Below are 23,313 nucleotides of genomic sequence, written 5' to 3'. Positions count from 1 at the left end.
TGTGTGTGTGTTTTGGGGACCAAACCAAACACTCGGTCTGGTCCCCAAAACACTTCCCAAAAACTCTTCCAGTCTGACCAACCGAAGTTTTATTAGAAAGTGTCTTTAAGCGACACCCCGTGAGACACGTGTTTATTCCCACTTGTGAGGCGTCCGGTGAAACCACAGAGGGCCTCGGTCGCCTGCTTGGGATGCAGATGATTTCATAAATAAATCTAATATATTTGCACCGACTTTGTGCAGCTTATGTTCCCGTCGTCTCGCCTTTAAATGGCAGAACAAACGTAATGAAAATGTCAGTACCATAAAGCAGTGGTCCAGAGTCGGGGGTTTTGAGGGGAGAGTGACATCTCTTTGTTGCTGAATAGAAATCAGCGGCGATGCAGGGAGAGAGAGAGAGATGGGGAGAGAGAGGGAGGGAGGGAGGGAGAGAGGGAGAGAGGAACTCCTCCTACCAAATTATTCAGACTGGGCCGGCTCTGCTCTCTTCACAAATAGGACACGGTTCTCAAATCCAGGCAGTCCCAACCTGACCTCCAAGCACCGAGGAGCCCCGGACTGGGAAACTGGGAGAGAGAGAGAGAGAGAGAGATCACCAAAAAGAAACAACAACACACAAAAAAACTTTGTGTCATTATTTTGGCCAGTGTTCACACTCCCTCCCCTCCTCCCTCCTCAAACTCCACCACCACTTCCACACCGGCCTGTCGCATCATTTGGACTATATGTTTTTTTTTTTTTGGTTTTTTTCCTGGAGGAGAGACATTCACAGGAAGAAGGAGAGCTCCTCCTGCCCCACTCATGCTGTAGTTTCTTCGTTTTGTCCTTTTTCTTCCCGTTGCTTCTGCTGAGGAGGTGATCTGAATCTCTGGGGTTGTGTCTATTTTTTTCCTTCTTCTTCCTTGTGCCTCTTTTTAGAGCCTCAGAGCCCATTTGGATGCGCTGAGAGAGCGGGGCGCAGCGCTGCAGTGCATTATATGGAAGTTGTGGGCTGCAAGACAGAGGCAGGCAGTTGCACGTTGCGTCCAGGACCTGGAGCCATGCTTTTCCACGGGATCTCCGGGGATCACATCCAAGGAATCATGGAGGAGATGGAGAGAAGGTCGAAAACGGAGTCTCGCCTGGCGAAGGGCATGCAGCTGAACGGAAGAGAGTCGGTAAGAGCCAGGCCGAGCCGTGTGTGAAATAATGGCTAAAAAGTCGCGTTAGTCTCACTTACCGCAAGACCGAAAAACGGCACGTTAACGTGCCCGGAAACGTGCAGACATTTGGGTGGTAAGTAGGAGGCCAGTGAGGAGGATTCTCGTCTTTATCCATATTATTCCATTGGATATGATAGATTTCATAGCAGCAGTATTCTTTTAATGGCTGCGTCTTCTTCTTCTGCACAAAAATAATTGGCGTGAACGACAGCTTTTAATTCTGGTGTCGTTATTTCTAAATATATTTAAAGCGCCGTTTTAGTCTTGTCATCAAATAAAACAAACATTAATGTCGGCGTATTATTTCTCTGACAGCGTTTTGCATTTTTCAGTTTCATACTTGCAAATAGAAGCTGACCTGATTTTTTTTTAAATTAAAAATGATTAATTTTAGCATTTTAAATTTATTCGTAGATGGATTTAATTTCAAAACACGAACATCATCTGTATTTTTCCTTCATACGTATAATAGGTAAATAGGCTTAATTCATAGACGCGTTGTTCCATAAGTAAGAGCTATTTGCACATCAAGCTGCTGTAGCATAACTGAAGGTTTCACAGGCAGCTTTCCAGGTTTAAAAAAGAAAAGTTGAATTTTATGGCCAGCATTTCGTTTTTTTGCTTTTCTTCTTTTAAGCACAATGTTGTGACGATTTTCCCAGCAGTGGTTTGAAGCAGTCAGCTGCCATGAGCCTTGTTTTCCTTCTTTGTCCCAGAACATGCCTTCTATGAGCCCAGAGAAGCCAGCCCTGTGTGCCGGCTGTGGCGGCAAGATTTCGGATAGATACTACCTCCTGGCCGTGGACAAACAGTGGCACCTGCGGTGCCTCAAATGCTGTGAATGTAAACTAGCGCTGGAGTCGGAGCTAACGTGTTTTGCCAAGGATGGGAGTATCTATTGCAAGGAGGATTACTACAGGTAAGAAAACTGAAAGTTTAGCGTTTCAGTTTTACGGGCTTGCTCCTAAAATCGTGTGTCCCTCTTTCCCCTCTGTAACCTAAACCCAAATCTACTGACCCAGTTCGACAGTGACCTATTTATATATGATATTAGTTTCCAGCTCTTAAATAACCATTTTAGCAATCATTGTGAGCAGTCAGCGTTAGCCCTTCATCAACAGGCTGCCAGGCCTCGGACCGAAAAACATCCCAGCTGTCACTAACGTGGGCTGCCTGCTGTTAACCGGGAATAAGTTTTAACAATGAAACAGTGCTTTCTCTCTGTAGCTTGGTGTGTAATGCAAACACGAACTTAATGCATAAGTCACCTTCTTATCCAAACTCTTATTATTATTTAATTATTATTATTATTATATTAAAGTAATATGAGAGTAGCTCCAGAAAAACAGCTGGACAAAAATGTCCTATCCTATATTCTTAACGCACATTTTTACGGCACTGCTTCGGCTCAGGCCGGGATGCTGTTAGTTACGCTCTGTAATTATTACATACTTGTGTATTTACCTTCTGATAGTGTTGCTGAACATATGCTTGTATTATTCGTGTGTCGGAGGAAAGCAAACGGGCTAGCGTTCGTGGGTTTTATTGTCGAGGTTGTGTAGCGACTCTGCGCGCACATGTACACACCCAGTTCTGGGCCAGATGTGGCTATCAGAATGCAACCTCAAAATATAGGCCTGCTTTAGTGATCCTGTGCAGGACGCTGGAGCCACGCTAAGGCGCATAGAGGCCGCTTAAATAAGGCAGGCCTTACTTTTAGCTCGTGACACTGCGGGTTGTATTTTAGTTTTTAGTCCCCCCCCCGTGCTGTTTGTCCACTCTGGTCTTTATGGATGAGGAGTCTTGACTGTGTGTCTGTTCCAGAAGGTTCTCCGTGCAGAGGTGCGCGCGTTGCCACCTCGGGATATCGGCCTCGGAGATGGTGATGCGAGCGCGCGACTCCGTGTACCACCTGAGCTGCTTCACGTGCACCACTTGCAACAAGACCCTGACCACGGGCGATCATTTCGGCATGAAGGACAGCCTAGTGTACTGCCGACTCCACTTCGAGACGCTGGTGCAGGGGCCGGACTACCACCCCCAGCTCAACTTCGCCGAGCTGGCAGCCAAGGGAGGCGGCCTCACTCTACCCTACTTCAACGGCACCGGGACGGCACAGAAGGGAAGGCCACGCAAGAGGAAGAGTCCGGCCATGGGGATAGATATACCGAGCTACAACACAGGTGAGACAGCTGAGCTGCTCGGAGCTTCATTTCACATCGAAAAACAACAACGACGACGACGCAGACGCGCTCACAATAAAAATCTCCTTTTTTAGTTTTGGTGTGGAATCGCTCACATCAAGTTTTAGTGCATGGATGTTTCCAGCAGAGGAGGACAGTGAAACCAGGAAAAACATGCCGAGCTATAATGTTGTCATCACACACAAACCTATGAAATTAAACATTAAGCAGATTCTCGCGAACATTAAGGAAACACCAGTTTAGGAACCCTCCGCTGCACAGTGAGCGACTGAAATGATAAAGGCTGTCAAACGGTGCTGCCTTAATGAATCTTTTTCCTCTTTCCATTTCTTTCCTTAAAAAAAAAACAACAAAAAAAATCGAGTGAATCAGAAAAAATCCAGCGAAATCTCACAAATTCGTTTTTTTGATGGGCAGTTGCATTTTTTTCTGTCGCTTTTTAGTTGTAGTCGGGCCCTTCAGTATCCCCTCTATAACACTCCTATTATTTCAATAAATGAAATGGATGCACTCGTTGCCTTGTTGGGTGCCTTGTAGTAAATGCACGTGAACGTCTTGCACCGGCGCTCGGAGCTGCGGGCTAATTGATCCGTCCACGCGCGCGTCTTTTACGCACCGTTTCCGCCAACAGAATGATCGAAAGTTGACCTCGCCGCCGACCTGCTCATCGACTTTTATAATTAGAACGAATTTAGGTCATAACACGTGAAAAACAACGCGTTTGAATGGAGTAAACGTAATATAGAAAATAAATCGTGGACAAATAAACGTCCGAATATTCCGCGTGTTTCACTTTTATGCGAGAAACAAAAAAATAAATTTAAAAAACCGCTGGAAAGCGCAAATGAAGCCAGTGTTAAACGCAGGTTTCACGTAAAATGCTGCACTGGATCGTCGAATGTTATAAGCCGACCCCGGCCCTCCCCGCAGTGTCCCCATTTTGTTCTTGCTTTCTGCGAATTAGTGTGCGGTTGAGAAAGTTTGGCATTGTGCGCCAAGTTTCCTGTGTTCCTAGTGAATGGGTAGGAATAGGGGTAATCTGCGCGTTAATTGTTCTTTGTTAATTGAAGGTGACGTTGGAATCCCTGGCCTCCCGTGCGGCGGTCAGCACAGTTCTCAGGGACAGAGCAGCGCCGCGCAGAGGGGCCTGCTGCAGGGAGAGGCCAGGGGCTGAAAGCACAGCACCGTACAGTCAGCGCTCCGGTTAAATGAGCTTCGGTTTGTTATTCCTAAACACAATTCTAGGGGATTATGCAAATTCCAGTTTCTCACTGATGCTCTAATAGGAAAAAAGCCATTGTAGTCCCGTGATTTTGTTTCTGTAGTAAGAAGAAGAGATTACGCTTATTCTGCCAAAGCGTTATAACAAAAGACAAGTTAAAATAAAATAGAAATAAAATCCACGCTCACAGAAAAAGGCCCAAAGCGCAGTTACAGTGATGTCCATGTGCATTAATTGGTATGCTCCGCAGACACAATAAAAGTCCCAGAGGGAATATAATCGTGTTCATTTGGGACTCGAGTGGAAACACCATCAATTTTTAAAAGGATATTTTTGTTTTTAGCCACATGTAATTAATTTAAACGTTAAAATGTTAAAATGAGCTCACAAATGAGAGATTTTATTTTATGTTTTAAAATTAAATTAAAACGGCATCAACTGAAATAAATATACATGCACATATATATTTATTTCAAAGCACTCTTTTGCCTCCACTGGGCTCTGCATTACAAACACACTTTTATAGCATCACTGTGTTGTTCATATAAGTGGCTGCACAGATCAGCAGGCTCTTATTCATAACAAATAGGAAGAGGTTTTGTTTGAGGTTTTTGTTCCTGCTTTTGCAGCACATCCATGTTTGTTTTCACCAGGGAAAGGTGTGTGAGTCTGCTGTGGATTCCACAGCAAAGCTGGTCTTGTTTGGATACAGAGACCCCTAGTGGGTAATATCTAGTTAAACACGAGCCAGTGAAGACTGGAACAGAAGAGCACAAATGTCAGTGATTGTTAGGTTAAAGCTGGATATTCAAACATAATTAAAGCCTTTCACACGTATCAGCATCGCTGTTCTTCTTTTAAATGATGTGTAATTTAGCCCCAAAATGGCTCAACAGGACACACTTTAGAATTGAGAAATCCTACATTTCTATATTTTTGCTGCTTTTGCAGCCACGTAAAAGATTCAGATATTTTAGACGTGCTTTCCTGAAAACACTTCTTTTATGTGAGGATCAAAATAAATACATTTTCCTTGTATGTTTTTAGACAAAATCTCATAAAGTCTGGGACAATAAAAAAAATCAAATTGTGTTTGGAAAAAGCCTTTTTTCTCGCAGTGACAAGCAACACTGCTAAGCAGCGCCTGCGTTTAATTTACTGGATCCGTTTTAAGTATTTTACACACTAAGCTACTGACAAATGAGGCCCATTAGGCCTATTAGTCTTTGCAAACACAAGCAGAAAGGATTTAGCCCCGTCCCAGCGTACAGTTAAAATTCATCATTTTGCTGTTTTTTGTTTCAGACCTGCTCACGCAGACACGAGCCGCACGCCGCGGTTTACTTTCCTTTTAGCCGGTTCAGTCAGCTTCTCGGCTTGTTGAGGATTTTAATTGTTATCAGCACTTTGACGATACGCCGTGACGACACAGAACAGCTGTTTCTGCCTTAGCCTGTCAGTGGAAATCTTTTGTCTCTGTTTTCATCAGCGTCAGTTGGAAATCACTGGAATGAAGCTGTTTTCTTATGGTTATAGCGGTGCTAGTGGCCTGGGGCACAGTGCAAATGAAGTCTGACACAGAGGGCTGTTTATCCAAATGTAAACTGACCTGCCGAAGTTTCTTTTTTAAAGCCCGCCTCACGCTCTGCCCTCTCTTCAGGCTGTAACGAGAACGACACCGATCACTTGGACCGGGACCAGCAGGCCTACCCTCCGACGCAGAAGACCAAACGCATGCGGACCTCCTTCAAGCACCATCAGCTGCGGACAATGAAATCCTACTTTGCCATCAACCACAACCCCGATGCCAAGGACTTAAAGCAGCTGGCCCAGAAAACAGGCCTCACTAAGAGAGTCCTACAGGTAAGCAGAGTCATTGCTCCTACTAAAGTCGTTCACCCCACGTGTGTGTCTGCACGCCACTCCTCCTCCTCATTGACACCAAAGTGATCATTGATGTCGTCATCTTTTTTAGTTTTGCTTTCTTTTGTTGGTCCATTCAGTCATTAGATGTATATCCAAGGGGTTTATCTGGAATTTGTAGATGTTGTTTCTTTCTTTCTTTTTCTTTCTTTTGGAGGGAAAGAAAGGAGAAAGCAGTTAACTCTTATATTGCTAACTTTGTTAGTAGCCAGAGTGCACTTTTACTTTAGAAGAGAGAAAAAAGGTGTAATGAAACTCTCACAGTTAAAAACAACCAAATCAAACAAATCAGTAAATTGTAGCATTTTGTTTTGATTTGCTATAAAAATCCACATTCTTGTATTGAGTGTTCAGCACAGACTCACTGGTTCATTGTTACCTTGCCCCTTAAGCCCCAACTAATGTATCATACAAAGATTCATATACTTGAGACAACTTTGAAACAGTAACAGCTGTGATAACTTGACTTGTAAGCTAATGTACACATGATCTGATACTTTCTTTAAAAAAGAAAAGAAAGTTCCTTAAAGCACTAAAAGTAAAAGCCACATTGGGATTGGTTTGCAGGTTTGGTTCCAAAACGCAAGAGCCAAATTCAGAAGGAACGTTTTGCGACAGGAGAATGGAGGTGTTGATAAGGCTGATGGCACCTCACTCCCTCCGCCCTCATCCGACAGTGGGGCCCTGACCCCCCCCTCCAGCGCGGCCACACTAACAGACCTGACAAACCCCTCTATCACTGTAGTGACCTCCGTCACCTCTAGTTTGGACAGCCATGATTCGGGGAGCCCTTCGCAAACTACCTTGACAAACCTTTTCTAACAAGCTATCTCTAGCAGACTGATTCTGTTTGGGTTTGTTTCCCCTTTTTCTTTCTTTTACTTTTCTTTCTTTCTTTTCTTTCTTCAGTTTCACATTTTATTTTTTTAAAGTGACACCTTTAAGTCAAGCAGAGACAGCTCCTTGGAACACAAAGTGCTGCACTGTGCACGCAAACAAGAGCAACAAGAGCAACAAGCAGCAGCGACCGCATTAAGACACGAGGAAACCATTTTAATGTGTAGCATTTGAAACTGCAGATGCAGAGATTGACTCGGGATGGGACGTTTTTGGAGGCGAAGGCTTTAGGAAGGAAAAAAAAGTTTGCCTGGAAAACTTAATTTGTACATTTGTCTTGAATTCTGGTTAAAAAAAGAGTGAAAACGGGCCCTCCTTAATTTATGGTTAATTGGTCAATTTTAAAATCCTACCGCTATTTGGCCCTCAGATTCCTGTACATGTATGCACTGTGTTCGCACTCTCCGATTTAAACATTTTGTTTCTGTTTTGGACTCATTTGGGAAAAATAAACTTGTAGAATGTTCTGTATATGGGTAACTCCAGAAAACAGGCTTTAATTATTTCTGAATGTTTCGGTCTTAAAGACCGAGTTGGATGGAATCAGAGCTGCACGTGAGAAAAAGAAGACGAAGGAGAAAAATGTGCAGATAGGAAACTTTACTGTGACGAGGAGAGAGAAGCAAATCCCTCAATCTGTACAGTGGTAACTGTTCAACGTGTGATGTCGTCACCTTTTCGACAATTAGAAACCGGCCAGAGAAATTCTGATTGGAGAGCAGTTAACGATTGTTTTCACGACAGAGCACTTTTTGGTTTTTTGCCTTTTTTTTGTCGTTGTCTTGTTGGCCTCACGGATTAACCACGGATAAAAAGCCTGGTGAGCGTAGATCCACAGCTAAACTCGATTGCACAGTGACAATGTACTGCCCAGTGAAAAGTGCATTATTGTTTTTATCATGTTGCTCAGGGTAACGATGTGATCTTGGGGAAAAAAAGAACAGAGCAGGGCGAGGGGCGAAGCGGCCGCGACGTAGATTTGTAGAGCTGACATGAACATTCAAATGACCTCACATAGGTGGAGTCGTGAGAGGCAGCCAGCGGGAAATCGCTGTCCGTGTGTTCTCCTTTTCGGCCGTATATTTCTGCTTTGTTTAACGACACTTGCCACTGAACAGACCAAAAAAAGGGAAAAAGAAAAAACCACCACGTTTCTTCTGGCTGAAAGGTAGAGAGCGAGAGAAAAGGAAAGGGCGAGCAAATCTTCAATGGAGTCGACGCATTTCGTCGTGAGCGGGCGTCACGGTTTGTTCTGTCGGGGGGCAAAGGTGGCGCCCCCGATCTACTCGATGGAGTAGATGCCTAACTCAGTTCTTCTATGTGCCTTACGCTATAACTTGGGAGAAGTTTGTGAAATTCAGGATCTATGTGTTCTTTGTTAACTGATTCACATCCTTTTTGGCGCCTCACTAGTTTTGTACTGTTTTGCATCTTATCTCCGAAGATCTTTTTATGGTGTATCCTGTTAAAAAGGGGGCAGCGATGTCACGGAAAGCATTTGTGCACTCTTTCAGATATAGTTGGGTAATCCGAGAACCTTATATATTGATCTTCGTGTTAATAGTTGAGTACAGTAAGTGTTCTATCAAGATTGTCCATGTTTCCCTGTTTCTTGACAAAGATGGTGTATAGAAACTATTTCCCCTTAAATATTTATGGACCAAACGGTTGTTATATATCTTATTAAATTTGTGTGAATAAAAAAAAATACTTTGCTTTAAATGGGTTTTTATTTTTCATTACACTCGCCATTTTTCTGTTCTTTCTTGGATACAGTTGTTTTTTTTTTAGTTTTGTTTCTCACATCAACAAACGAGAAAGCATTCAGTTATTAATGACCAGTTAAACGTCCTCATTTTTGCCTCCATTTTTAATTTCTACTTCCTCTTTTATGATGTTTATGGTTTTAACGTAATGCCCCATGGATTTGCATCTAAACCCTGCAGTCGAAAATATGAAATTGCTTTTTAATGCATGAACATGGCTTTAAATTTTAAATTAAAGGAATGCTGCAAAGCATATATTGATTTCTATCTATATATATATATATTTATGCATAACATATTGGTAAACCTAAAATGAAGTAAGAGTAAATGCAGACCGCGTAAAGCCAGGTTGCTCTGTAGTTAATATATTCTTACTCTATCATTTCTTTCAGGGAGAACAAATCTTGGGGCATTACAGCCATACATCCCGACGTTTGAAAATTCCCTAAAGTATTAAGAGAAGGGGAAAACTTTGATGGGAATTCCTCACCATTGAAGACAAAGACAATATTAGCATAAGATTAGAGCGTAATGAGAGCGAAAGGGCAACCGACAGCAACAACAACATAAAAGATTAAAACCCCCAAACCTGTTTCAGTTGCAAATGTACAACAGGTGATTTTTGTTTTGCTTAAAGTTTGTCCATCAGCGGAGGAGACCCCCCCACCCCCAACCCCCCACCGTGTATGATATTTATGATGTGAACGCAAATCTTTCTGTACTGGAGTGGTTCAATGCACAAAAGTGATAATAAAATGTAACATAGTGTAGAGAAAGAGAAAAACAGAAGAGGCAGAACGTGATTCAACACACACACCTGCACACGCTACAGGGTCTACACTCACACACGCACACACACGCGCGCGCGCTGCTGCCCCCGTGCACCTCATCCAAGAACCAGCTTGCTAAATAGAAGTTTTCTTTTGTCACGAGTGTCATTTGGTAAACACGCGGCCTCCTTGAAACTCGGCAGCAGCAGGATGCCCATCAAATATGATGAGTGTATGAAGAGGACTGCAGAGCTGGAGCTTTGCCATCTGGCTGCACCGAGGGAAGGAAGTGAAAAGGAAAAAGAAGAGATTCTCATTTTGCATGCACCTCGTCATCTTGTTAACATTTTTTCCTTGAGATGTATATTATTATTATTTCCTTTGATTTACTGTATGATTTATTGTCAGCTGCAAAAATAAAGCATATGAAAATCAAGTCCCCGAAGCACATGCGGTACCTCACGTGGGAAAAAACACTCCAAATGTCACAGTGAGGACATTGATAGCACTGCTTCAAGCTCATTTGTTCTTGACATTCAGCTTGCTGTCAAGGGTGAAGCGTTGCTGCTTTCTTACCTCGTCGCTGTGGATATGTATGAAAGCGGCAGATCTCCAGTGTCTCGCAACATTCCTAAATATTTCACTCGGACACCCGAGATTCCTGCTTTTCCATGTGTGTATGTCTAAAAAAAGCCAAACCATATTTATGGTGTACTGCCGTTGTTTCAGCTCTATTCCAGTGATATAAAATTATTTATTCATTTGAACACGTGATTGTTTTTGTAATAAAGGATAAAAACAACCAATCAACCTCATACTGACCAGTGTGATTTACGCCACATGAGATATCGTGTGGACCGTCTAATATAGGCAAGAATTCCACCTCATAGGTGTGCTGTGTGCGTACTTTGTGTAAAAGGAGGATACACACACCATATAAAGAAGGTATGTTGTGGAAAGGGGGAAAAAACATGCACAAAGAAAGGAGGAGGAGGGGAGAGAGAGACTGGAGCCACATGGGGACCAGTAAACAGGCTGGTGTTGAATTCCAACAATGTGGAAAACAGCAAACACTTCAGTCAGTCCAAGAGGAAACCTCAGTCACTGGGGTGCCTGTGCTGCGCTGTGGCAGCGGGGCTGTGTTCCACAGGTCTGACGGGAGGACGGTGGGCGGGTTGACACCGCAGAGCTACAGGAAGCAGGGCTGGAGCAGAAACACAAACAAACACAGCCAGCCCCGCTCGGCGCTTGGAGCCGCAGGATAAAAATTCTGGACCAAATCGCGGCCCTGCTCGACAAGTATTTCAGGGGTTTGCTGCTGGTGGCTGTGATGCATCTCATCGGTAATGTTTGTGTTTGTCAGAGCAGTGGCAGCGCTGCTCCTTCATCACGGAATATTAAAAGGTGCACATGGAGAAAGGATATTTGCATGGAAATAAATATATAACAACAGTACACTGTAAGCATTTGTGCACAAAGTCTTTTCTTTAAATCAGTGAATGCTTTTAAATTCAAATAAAATATCCTCGTTCATGCAAGGGCAGGAACGAGGTTGTGCTCGCAGCAACAGGTGATGAATGCAGGCTGGCATCCTACTCTGCCTTTCTTCCTTCTGTTAAATGACAGCTGTGTACTACGATGATAGAAAAACAACGCCGACAACAGTGTGTGCTTTCAGTCACACGAGGATTCGTTGAAATACTGTGGCTGATCCCGACATATGTGGTGGTCCAAAAAAAAGTTCATTTACAGATAAAGCAGATGGGTTTCTGCTCAGCATATAGCGCTTTAGTTTCAGTCTACATCCATTTAATTCCACTTATCCAATTCAAGGTCACGGTGAGGCTGGAGCCGATCCCAGATGGTTGCAGGTTGGCCAGTCCAATCAGTCAATTCAACGTGGATCATGATGTACAATGCAAGAGTGCTTTGATCAAACATGTAAAGCCACAGAGGCCATTGTGATTTTAGCTGTAAAAACCACCTGCAGAAATGCAACTTCCTGTGGTCAGAGCAGGCTCGTCGGATTTACAAACAAAACATGCATTTGTGCAAATTTTGAAGGGTTTGGTTTTTAACGTCGGCTTAAGCTTGTGACATTTGCAACCAAGGTTTGATATTTGATATGTCTGTCTGAAAAATATGTTACACGGAAAGGTCAAATGAGAAACTCCAAGGATGAGGATTCTGCCTGTCATCACAGGGGAAAGTCTCCAGGCCCCACGAACCAGGTCGACGTCAGATTCAAATGAAATCAGGAAAAAATAAATACTTTGCTGAGCGTGCATCAGGTTCTAGATGTTGCAAAGCAACAAGTCCAAAACCCAAAGTGTGTTTCTGCAAGCGCACATTGCACGAGGTCGCACATACATTATCACACATTATCGCACGCAGGGTGACAGGCGACAGGGTCGAAACAAAGTATGGAATAATCACCGAGGCATAGGGCGCACCTGCAGTTTACATGTTGCTCTGATAGTGTTGTTTCTGTTGTCACTGCTTGTGTGTGTGTGTGTGTGTGTGTGTGTGTGTTTGTGTGTGTGTGTGTGTGTGTGTTTGTGTGTGTGTGTATGTGTGTGAGTGTATTCTGCCAGTTCCGCCTCAGTTGCCTCCTCTCAGTGCTAGGCACCCATTTAACCTCACCTCGCACACCAACCACCCTGCTAACTCAGACACACACCGGCACCGTGACACACACATAGACAGATGTCAGAAGGGTGACGATGTGAATGAAACACAGCCCCACAGCTGTGTGTGTGTGAGAGAGAGCTGCACAAGTGTGAGACTGAGGCCTGCCCCTCTGGCTGATGCAGAGCAGGTGGAGAGATCCAGCGTGCTGGGTGTTTGCCAAGAGAAAGGACCACACCAACAAATACGGAGCACATGCAGGGAAACGTAACAGACACGCCGAGCAGACGCGCACAAACAAAAGCAGGCGGTGAAAAGCAGCTTTTGTAAAAGCGATATAGATAGAAATATTATGCCTGTTTTGTCCTTCACGTTATCACAAACGATCTCTCCTGTGCCTCGTTTGCACAGTGCTCTCCACATGCCATAAATCCTCCATTTCTCTGTTGAGCTGTTATTCTATATTTACACCTGTTTGTTATGTGACGGCTCACATCTAGACAACCTTGAAAATGCTGCGATCAAGGCTGATAACTACAGGTTGCGATTGCACTTTGAAGACAAAACAACATTAATTAGCGAATAAAATGGAAATGCAGGCATCACATGCACGCTGCCTCCAAGTTCGCCTGGGTATTTGGAGAGAGAGACGGGGAGATACAACATTTCATACATATTTCCATCTGTAATCCCTCTCTCTTTTCCTGTGATAGCTGTGCTCTGTGAGGTACATAAACAGGATGCTCGTCTGCATTGATAAGGCATGCTTCAGTGTGTGACAGGTCATCTTTGTACTGGAGGAGTGTAACCTCTCAGTTCTTGCTAAACCTTCAGGATGCACGCAGATCCTCTCCCCTCCATCTGCTGGTCTATGAAGTCTGCACCCGATCACAGGAGCTTTGACTGCAGCTTCTGTCTCTACCACATTGCAGTCATACCTAACCCCTGAGCCAGATCAACAACACGCAGGAAAATAAAAAGACGCCAACATTTTTTTTCTTTTTAAGTGTTTAAAATGTGCTTTCAGCCTCTGGGTGCAAATAAAATCTGCAAATTTAGCAGTGAAAAGCTGGAATGCACTGAAACCTGCACACAAACAAAAACACTGTGTGGGTCTTGTTCACAGCTAATACTGCTATTGTGCAAATTATGTGAAATTGACCATGTTTTCTTTATGTCACAGTGTTTGAGTTTGGCCTAAAGTGTATCGTGTTTACAAATAATCAGATGAATTATTGTCTAATTGAGTTGGTCTTTGTATAAACGACTTCATTTTTTTAATGTAAAAAAAATTGCAAGTAAACTCAGATTAATTTTAAGCTTTCTGTAGTCTTTTTAGCTTGGATCACATGTCTAACCTCAACAATGCAAATGCAGATTTCCATATTATTTCAGGTGGGAGTGTTTGGAGTTACGCATAACTGAAATTCCACTCTTTTTTTGGGAGTGACCAGTATCTGATCTTCCCACATTAGATCACTACTAATCTTGTTTTACATAAACGACTTCGCAACCCGCTGCACCAGTGGTGTCACAGCTTAAGCTCTCTAACATAATAATGATACAATAAATGAGTAGAGGACCACCTGTTTTAGCTAACATCCGTTCCCTGCATGCTTCCTTGGAATGCTACAGGATTAATGGGCAACTGTAAAGTACGGTCAGCAGACAGATGTTCATCCAGTGGTTCTAAAATTCCAGGAGAGGTTAAATAATATGGAATATGTTATGGAAACTTTCAGACTATTTTTGTTTGCTAAGCCAATTAACGCTGACTTATGAATAGAATTTTTTTTTTATTCCAATTTCTTTAGATCTCTTAAAAACCACCACAAGTGATCAGGCTTTTGAACTGCTGACATCCTGCACACACCATGACACACTCACTACAACCACTGGACTCTACACACTGTCAGTTTAAATCTTTACTGCACAAGTTTTTGCACAAACTGTAAATGCCAAACAGTTGTCTTACGTTCTATAATATTTAATAATTTAGTATTTTGTTATTTTTATTATTATTTTCCTCTTTAATATAACTGCACACTTCTATATGTTCATGTAAAGCCAAAGAATTTCATGTGGCTACACTGTTTACCTGTACGTGACAATAAAACTTGAAAAATGCCACCGTGTGGCAGACATTAAATAGTATTTTGCTTTGCAGTGTGTTCTAAAAGGTAATCTGAGGAAACTGAACAGGTGGAGGACAAAAGATGAAGCGTCATGGCTGATGAACTGATGATGCAGATTTCATGTCCTATAGGAACAAAATCCAGCAAAGACCTGACACAGCGCATGCAGGAGGCATCTCGCCATTCAGCTGATCCACCTGCTGTTTGCCTCATCAGAAATGGTCAAGAAGCCATTTTTAATAAAATGCCATATTACAGTAGAACTGGCTGAAAAGCAGAGGTAGTAGGTTTCATGGAGTGATGAATCCAAATCTAAATGACATCAATATGCAACACTCTCAGTCATGGATGGGGCTCCCAGGAGCCTAGACCTCAGCAGTGCTGAAGCAGTGTGGGATCATTTTGACAGGAAATGGAACAAAAGGCAGCCAACATCTAAAGCAGACCTTTGAATGTCTTTCAATGAGCCTGGAGAACTATTCCTGAAGACTACTTGAAGAAATGAGAAGAAAGCTTGTCTAAAAGAGTTGAGGAATAAAAGTGGTCATGCTAAATGTTGACTTTCAGAAACTCTGGTTTGGCTCTATACTGGATTTCCATGTGTTTTCCCAGAGAAATACAACGAAATGAGGTCTAGCAACTTTGGTTGCTGTTTTTATTGCCATCACTTATGGAATATCGGAACATTCACGCTGCGGCCAAATTCTTGTAAATTCAGGCTCGCTGTCATCAGTTCTCATTTGTGGGAATATCGTTCAGCATGTGTGTTCAAACACATCAGAGTTAAATGTCACACTTACAGTAAAAGGTCTCTGTAAACTCAGCGATTCAACCTACTTCATTTCCCCTGGAGGAAGAACCTTTTCCATGCTGGTTACCTGCGAGCGACACCTGAAAGTTTGGAAAGGAACAGAGCGAAATAGATGAGAATGCTTCCCTTTCTAAAAAAAATATCCCCAAATCAAAAGGAGATCCTCTCTGTTAAATAAACAATAAAAAAAGAACACAAAAAGTTTGCCATTGGTTTAAAGCGCCACATCAGTGCAGAGAGCCACTTTTAGAACAATGGAAACCCAACACGATTATTAAACAGTTTTCTACCAAACACGTGGAGGCATGCGTGTTGAACTACAGGAACTCGGGGTGCAGCTCCCCTCGCAGACTGATGCATTACTTTTCATCCATCCATCTAATTATTCCCTTAGAAACCTGAAATTTGAAGATACAAAAGACCATCCCTATCTGTCACTGAGCGGCATTGATCTTATTGAGAGAAAATGTGGGTGTAGAGGAAACCCAATATAACTCATGCCATTAAATTCCACACAGCATTATTCACATACAGAATTGACAGATTTCTGTGAGACGTTTCTTTTAATCTTCAACTGTTGTTGAAGAAAAAGGGGGAAAAAATCCCACACTCCAGGCATCTCTCCTTTCTCCATATTTGCAGTGAGGTTAACAAAAAAGGCGATTGAAGTAGGGAGAAAAAACACAGCCCCACCTAACTTGTTGATTATTAACAATGGGGATGGGAAGAAGACAGATGTGTTTCCTGTGTATCAGCGCTGTTTGAATTGTCAGTCTGAAATCACTGCTGAAGCTCTTATCAAAGCAAAGTAAGCTGATCAGTTCCAGTTGCGCTCGCTGTCCACGCGAGTCAATCCGCGGCACCATTTTTTGTCAATAAATTCTCCTAATATTCCCAATTACAGACTCTGCGCGTGTCATGTGTACACGTGCAATGATAGCAAGCGAGACTGTGAGCAAATAGCCGAGAGTACGCGTGTGGATCAGTGGATTCAGCGTAACCTGGCTGCCTGAACACACTTAAACCTTCTTACACTGCCTCAACAGATTGTCATGCAAATTCTGAGCAAAGTTGGAATACCAAATGTTTTAGTTTTGTTGCAACTTAAGAATGACATCCTAGACAGTGGTGGGCGGTATGAAGAAAAACGCAACGATTCTGAGCAAAGATTGCCATAAAAAAAACAAAACCCAAGTCGAGATAATCGCGGGAGGCTTGGACAACAGGCCCACTTGAAGTGGGCCATCTTGCCCTATGAAAGCTAGGACCATCTTCTGTTCAACCACAGAAGTGAACGGGAGAGGTGGATGGAATTTGCAACACTAAGGTGCAACTTCTTTAAACTAAACACAGAGCGATAACTGTAAATCTATTTATCCATCTAAATTATTCGGGTGTGAGCTGCACAGCTTTTGAGGTGCCTGCTATAGACATACCTGTTTTCCTATAATATAAGCAGATGCCACTTGTCTACTAGTGCGTTTGAAAAACCCAGCAGCAATTAAAAGTGAAAAGCTCGAGAAAGAGCCGGTAAATGCACCGTAAGTTGAAACAGGAAACTTCTCCTCTGTCCGTAAATAACACGAGTCAAAGTAAAGACAGCGCGAGGTGGTGAAGCTGCTCCTTTGAATCTCGCGGTATTTGACAGTTTCCCTTCACTCTTTGACACTCGCCCCTCCCCTGCGCTCCGGGAATGCTGGGTTGTTTACATTACAGTCACACGGGTCAGCGTTGTGGTGATGAGGGGGGCCTAGTAGTGGAGAGTCTGTCCGAAAACACGTACACATCTCGCCTGGCTGTGCGGCACAGGCGCTCTCTGCGAGACAACTTTCCAGCTCAGTCACGGTGCCACGCAGGAACAGAGGCCCACCGAGTCCACTTCTCGCAGCGACCTTGGAAAGAAAGGGAAAGTCAAAACAAAGATAACCGCCATAACCATCAGGAAAAAGCCTCAGCGTGAAGAAGGAATAGCTTAGCAACTGTCTCCCACTTCCTGGTAAGAACTGACACGGCGTTAGCCGACAGTGAACTTTTTGAAACTCAACTACTGCTAATGAACTCCTCGGAAGCTGTTGCCCTTTGCGCTTTAACTTCCTCGGAAAGTGACAGAAAAAGTTCGTAGTAGTCACCAGTTGCCCTTCAGACACAAGTTTGTCACTCATTTGAAGAAGTTTTTCGAAGTTCGCTAGCTAGGCTAGCTTGTTAGCTTCCTAGCATGTCGCTTTGCGGACTTTATCTTTATAAAACCGGACAGTCGAAGGTGTCAGCAAACGCTTCCAGCTGCTTTGTAACGTTTATATTACAATGTACGCAAAACGGCTTTGTGCTAAAGTGCTAAAGCGGCTAATCCTGCGGTGCCAACGTGACAGTGGACACTTGTTGCTACAATGTTACAGTCATGTTACACGTACTACTCAACAGCTTTCAAACAGTAGTAATCGCACACCGCCTCGGTGATGTAGAAGAACATGACTGTCTTTACAGCGTTTCTTTACATCCTTGATTGTCAGTAGTTTATGATGTGAAGGTATTTTTCATGTCAAAGGCTTATTTTGTATATAATGTGTCAATAGTGATGTGTTACGTGTGTGTCAACGTCGCTTACTATACTTGAAGTCTCAGCTGTGCAGGAATTCTTAGTCGAGTAGTATAACATCCATGAACATGACTGCAGCGGGGCCAAGGGTTGGATATGGAGTGGGTGCCTTTCATGAACCTCTGCTTGGCACCCATGCTCTGTAAATGTAAACCCAGTAGTTTACATACGCCCATACTGTAATTTTCCCCTGGGTGGAATTTTTTTTTTTATGTGTGACAACCAAGAGACATTTTGATAGAAAAAAAAATGAAGTCAAGTAAATAATTTAGAGGTTTGGACTGTTGGTCTCACGTTCAATGTGTTCTGATGTTTTATAGATCAAAATCTAAATTGATTTGACTTACAATTATCACTGATAAGGGGAAAAAAAATAATGCTGTTTTTATAAATTCAATAAAAAAATGAAAATTTTGAAGTGAATCTGCCTTAGTTTAGTTTCTTTTAGTTGTCATATGTGGGCTTGTGTTATTAAACTCAAGCCAAAGTAGTTGTCAGACAAATTGCAAATATATTATTATATGAAAGTTCAAAAAACAAACCCACCTCTGCAATTTCTTTTTTTTTTAATCTGGGAAAACATGTAAAGGCGTATTACAAAACACTTGTTTCTTAACCTTTTAGTAATTTTTGGGAAAGGCATACGCGCTTCCAGCTGTCTTTTTGTTCCACGCTGCCAAACACAATAAAAACTATACACTTGGTAGACGAGGTTTATTTGGAAGAGAGCTGCTAGTCGGTACAAAGAAGTAATTTATTCAAATAAAAAATAAATCGGAGATCAGGCCTTTCTCGTTTTACTTCCTTTGTTGTGAGTAACAGTAGTTATTGCAAAACCTTTACACACTCATGGCGTCCACAGTTTTTTTGGAACTTTGTAATTTCTCATCTTTAATTTTGAACGTAATAATATTAAAAATACAAATTATAATAACAATGGCATGAGTAGAAAAACAAGTTGGGGGAAAAAGGAGTGAATACAAGCCAAAGGCACAGCAAACAAAACAAATACCACCAGATTTCCCTGCACAGGTATGTGGGCGGCTTCATCTCCGCTAAGCCTAATCATCTCGGGGTCAGATGTAGGTTGAAAGCAGTATCCCGTGCCACGTTGCTGTCGCTGCCTATCACAGCCAAATATTTCAGGCGTCGTACTATCACATTTGGCTACGCTGCAGAGAGATGATTCAAACCAGAGTTAGTGGGAGCTGACATACCTTGTTGACCCAATTATTACTCACTTCTCTGTTGCCACATCCGATTATCGTCAGACAACAGGCTCGAGTCTGCCAGCGTCATCAGGTGATTGAGATGAACACTGGCTGGCTCTGTGAAGTTGACTATCAAGGAATGTGTCATGAACCGGATGATCAGAAAATGGCTGCCAAATGTTTGCATCAGTCTCTGTGATGAGGGATTTCTGCCAGTAACATCCCACTTTGAACGTGAGCTGATGAGAGGTGGATTACTTTTGACAGGCTCTGGCAAAACTCGGCTGTTTAGCCCCGTTCTGTTGTTTGGATTTAATAAAAGTGTTACTGAATGGCAGCTCGGGGGAAGTAGAAACTGAAAATTGTTCATATTAGAAATTATTTAAGTCATTATTTATTGTAAGAGACACTGACGATGCCATAAATTGAAGAAAAGTTTTGTTTTAGAAGCACAGACATGGATATTTGATGGCGCCCGGGGTCCCATACATGCACATTGTCTGATAGCAGCACGACCTTCAGAGCGAGGACTGAAATGCCATTCATCGGTGTGGAGAAATGTGCGGCACTGCAGCGGTGATTTAGCACAGTGGAATTTACCAAATAGCTCAATCTTGTGTGAGTTTCCTGTTTTAGCCCTGAAGCTGCCCCCCCCTCCTGGATTAAAGATCAGATGAGACATTTGTCATCTGACCACTTTTAACAGTCATCTTGCCTTTGGGTTTTCACAGAAAACAGAAAAAATGTTGGCTCTTTTCTTTGCTTTCACCGAGCATATTTGAAGGAAGATGCTTCCCGAGGCCATTTCGAGCTACATTAAACGCTGTCTTTTGCATGATGTCAAAGACCTTGGCCAAGCATTGTGCAGAAAAAAAACTGGCAAAAGTAGCAGATCACTGTATAGGTTTCTCTGCTGTTCAGGTTTTGAGATTATTTTCACATAAAAAAATAGAAATATAATATAATGGCTAAGATTTCTTTAAAAAAAGAGCATTTCAGTATTGAGTCTTTCATTTCCAGGCTTGGAGTTTAAAATAGGTTCTTTGGCAGTGAGAGTGGGATGTGTGAGCAAGCTTCACACTCCTTAAATTGCTGGCTCGTCAATATTTTTCATATCCATCTCCCCTCTTTGTTATCAGGGGTCGCTGATGTTTCAAGTATTCAAATATCCTTGGTGGATGCCTCGCAGCTCCTTACGTCACGGGAAACTTCTCAATTTCACTGTGGCACTGATGCCTTTTCTCATTGGGTTGTGTAATGCTCTGGGGGAAACCCACTACAAAGACATGCAAACACAAAATTACTGACCTAGGACCTCATTCAAAGTTTATGAAATGCTTTCAGTGCCCGTGGGTCAGCTAATGCTAGGACCGTGGAGTATCATTGAAATGAGAGGAAGGGTTGATTCACATCTTTGCTGTTCTCTTTTTTTAAACAGTCTCTGAAACCCTTTATGAAAGGACTGTGTTTTTATATAATCGCTCTATTAAAGCAATTAAGTAACTAAATGGTGCAATTATGCAAAGGTTTTTTCAGTGTACATTGAGAAAGTTAAACAAGACCTGTTTTAAAATAATGTTCATGCACAGCAGACAGAGCTTTAAATGAAGACTGAATAATTTCAGCACAGTTAGCAGTTTTGATTTGGAAATTGCTTTTTAATAAAGCTGCTGTAGGAGATAAGCGTGGCTCACGCTGTACACTCGTTTTCGTTTTGCACAGTTTTGCCAAATTAAGTAATTTGTGCAGGATCAGTAACTGACAGCACGTTTGCATTTTAACACTCTGTTTAGATGTTGGTAGACTAGCTGCTCATGCAGTGTACTGCAGATATTAAGTAGATGAACAGGTGTTTTCACAATGTATATTAGTTGGTTATCTATTAGGGCTGAACGATTATGGAAAATAATCTAATTGCGATTTTTTTGCCCCAATATTGCGATTGCGATGCGATATGCGATTATTTTTTAAGGTCTTTGTCTTCTGTATTATTAAACAAAGACAAGCAATACATCATATAGTATGGCCAATACTATATTACATTAATTTTAAACTGTTCTTTCCTGGAAGACAGACCTCTGTTATGATGACATGAGGTGATGCATGAATTGATGACTGACATTTTTATTTAACTTCTTCAATCACAACAGTATATTTGAACATACACAATAGTTTATTTTTAGCTTACAAACATCTGAGCATAAAGTGCTGACAAGGAACCCTGGTGTAAACATTAAAATGAAAGTCAGTACAATGTGCAGATTGCAGAAATATACATAAAAAAAATCAGTGGCTTTACCACACTCAGTTTTTCGACATCTGTGAACTACTAGACAGTCATTCAATTAAAAAATAATATTAAATAAATAAAACTAATAAATAAAAAATACACACATCTTACTGATCTCTGCAGTCAGTAACATTACACATAAAGTGCAAACATAATAGCAATTGTATAAACACACACACAAACACGCCTTTAAAATTTAAAGGCGTGAAATTGGACGGTCTAGTTCTGATTAGCGTCACCGCTGTCTCGGTGGAGTTTAATAAACTCGGCCGTCTGCTTCTTGCTATCTAAAATATAACCAGACACTGGTGTAAATTCTCGACTGTCTCATACTTCTGTTTAATAAGTTTTCTGTTTGACGTTTAGTCAGCTGTGTGAAAACCAAGGAGGAACCCACCCGGGGGATTAATAAAGTTTTATTTTATCTAATCTAATAACTTTAATCTCAGCCAAACCGATTTACTCACGAACAAACAAAACACTGAAAAAAGCCCAACAATAACATTTTTAGGTTGTCTAAGTGACTTATATATTACGTTTAACCCGAGCAGCGAAACTCCGCGGTGATCTGAAAATGATGTGCCGGGAGTTGTGCCGTTCTCGGCCGCATCAGTAACCCTCGAGCTCCCGGCTAGCTGTCGAGCTGGTGGGTAGCAGACGCCTCTGAAAACGTCGAAGCACTTTTGCAAATATGGGATATCTTGATAAACCGAGCAGATATTTGATGTTTACACAACTACTTTCTCGCCTGAAAATATGTTAAAAGTTTATTTTGTGACCCAGAAAGATTAGTATGAGTAATTTTAAAACTTAGTAGCGGCCGCCATTGCTGGAAACTGGAGTTTGGCTGGGCCGCGCTATGAATTCTGGGATATGGTAGTAATTTGGACAGCCTTCGGTGCGTCGCTGTGACGTAATCGGTCTACAAATGCGGCCTCAGGAGGATGCAGCCCATGAATTTGGACATGTCCAGAGTATAATCGCAGCCTTTGCGGTTAGAAAATTGCACTTGATCATGTCGCGATATTATCGCAAATGCGATATATCGTTCAGCCCTATTATCTATACACCTAGATATATTACAGTAGTCATATACAGTGCATTATTGCATTATTACTCATTTGTTTTACAATACCCCCAAATTGTAAGCATAGGCCTGTAAAATCCACTATTGATCAGGGCTTAGCCTGCAGGTTAAGTCAGTGTATGACTGAAGTACCAAAGCCATCTCGGCATATTGTGAACTGTGCTGTAAAGATGGTTCTCCAGCAGCTCCGTCGGATTTTTATCGGTGATCACTCTGCAGTCGTCCCCTCTCCCTCTCTATCGCTTTTGATTACCCACACACAAAAATACAAATCCCTCAGGATACAAATTCACTTTCACAGAATAATTACAAGATGCTATATGCCACAGTAAACAGCACATCAGTGACAGTGACAGTATGCATTTGTCATGAGATGAGACAAAAGCAGAATGAATTTGCACTTATGAACAGAAAGAGAGGAGGATTTTTGTGTGTGTTGCATGCTGAGTGTGCTATGGGCATTTGTTCCAATCTCACCACAAATAAGCCTTAATGTTTCACACGGGATTTGCTGCCGAAGAGAGGAAATTTGTATTAGAACATTTTGTTTTGACAGATTGTCTGTTTTACC

At 42.2% G+C, this 23,313-nt stretch overlaps 2 protein-coding genes across 4 annotated transcripts in view; both read left to right on the top strand.

Moving 5' to 3' along the window:
* The window catches only part of lhx9 (LIM homeobox 9), a 14,211-nt gene extending 3,021 nt beyond the window's left edge, over positions 1-11,190 (top strand). Inside the window, exons 2-6 of one of the 3 annotated variants that reach the window (XM_014337275.2) lie at positions 919-1,157; positions 1,919-2,121; positions 3,027-3,385; positions 6,289-6,491; positions 9,607-11,190. In XM_014337275.2, coding sequence (XP_014192761.2) covers positions 919-1,157; positions 1,919-2,121; positions 3,027-3,385; positions 6,289-6,491; positions 9,607-9,663 — 1,061 coding nt within the window. In that variant the 3' untranslated portion in view covers positions 9,664-11,190. Of the gene's footprint in view, positions 1-918; positions 1,158-1,918; positions 2,122-3,026; positions 3,386-6,288; positions 6,492-7,118; positions 9,171-9,606 lie in introns of those variants that run through there. The other 2 variants (XM_014337274.2, XM_014337273.2) reach the window with 2 other exon arrangements.
* Positions 11,191-17,276: 6,086 nt separating this feature from the next.
* nek7 (NIMA-related kinase 7) overlaps positions 17,277-23,313 on the top strand; it is a 65,872-nt gene continuing 59,835 nt past the window's right edge. Inside the window, exon 1 of the mRNA XM_005933790.3 lies at positions 17,277-17,554. The gene's annotated coding sequence lies outside the window, so the exon portion shown is untranslated. The remainder of the gene's footprint in view (positions 17,555-23,313) is intronic.

The sequence above is a fragment of the Haplochromis burtoni genome, unplaced genomic scaffold (genome assembly GCF_018398535.1).
Source record: "Haplochromis burtoni strain Fernald_Lab_line unplaced genomic scaffold, NCSU_Asbu1 Contig_173, whole genome shotgun sequence".
NCBI lineage: Eukaryota > Metazoa > Chordata > Actinopteri > Cichliformes > Cichlidae > Haplochromis > Haplochromis burtoni.
The sequence above is the reverse complement of the archived record's forward strand: the minus strand, read 5'-3'. Positions and strand labels throughout refer to the sequence as shown.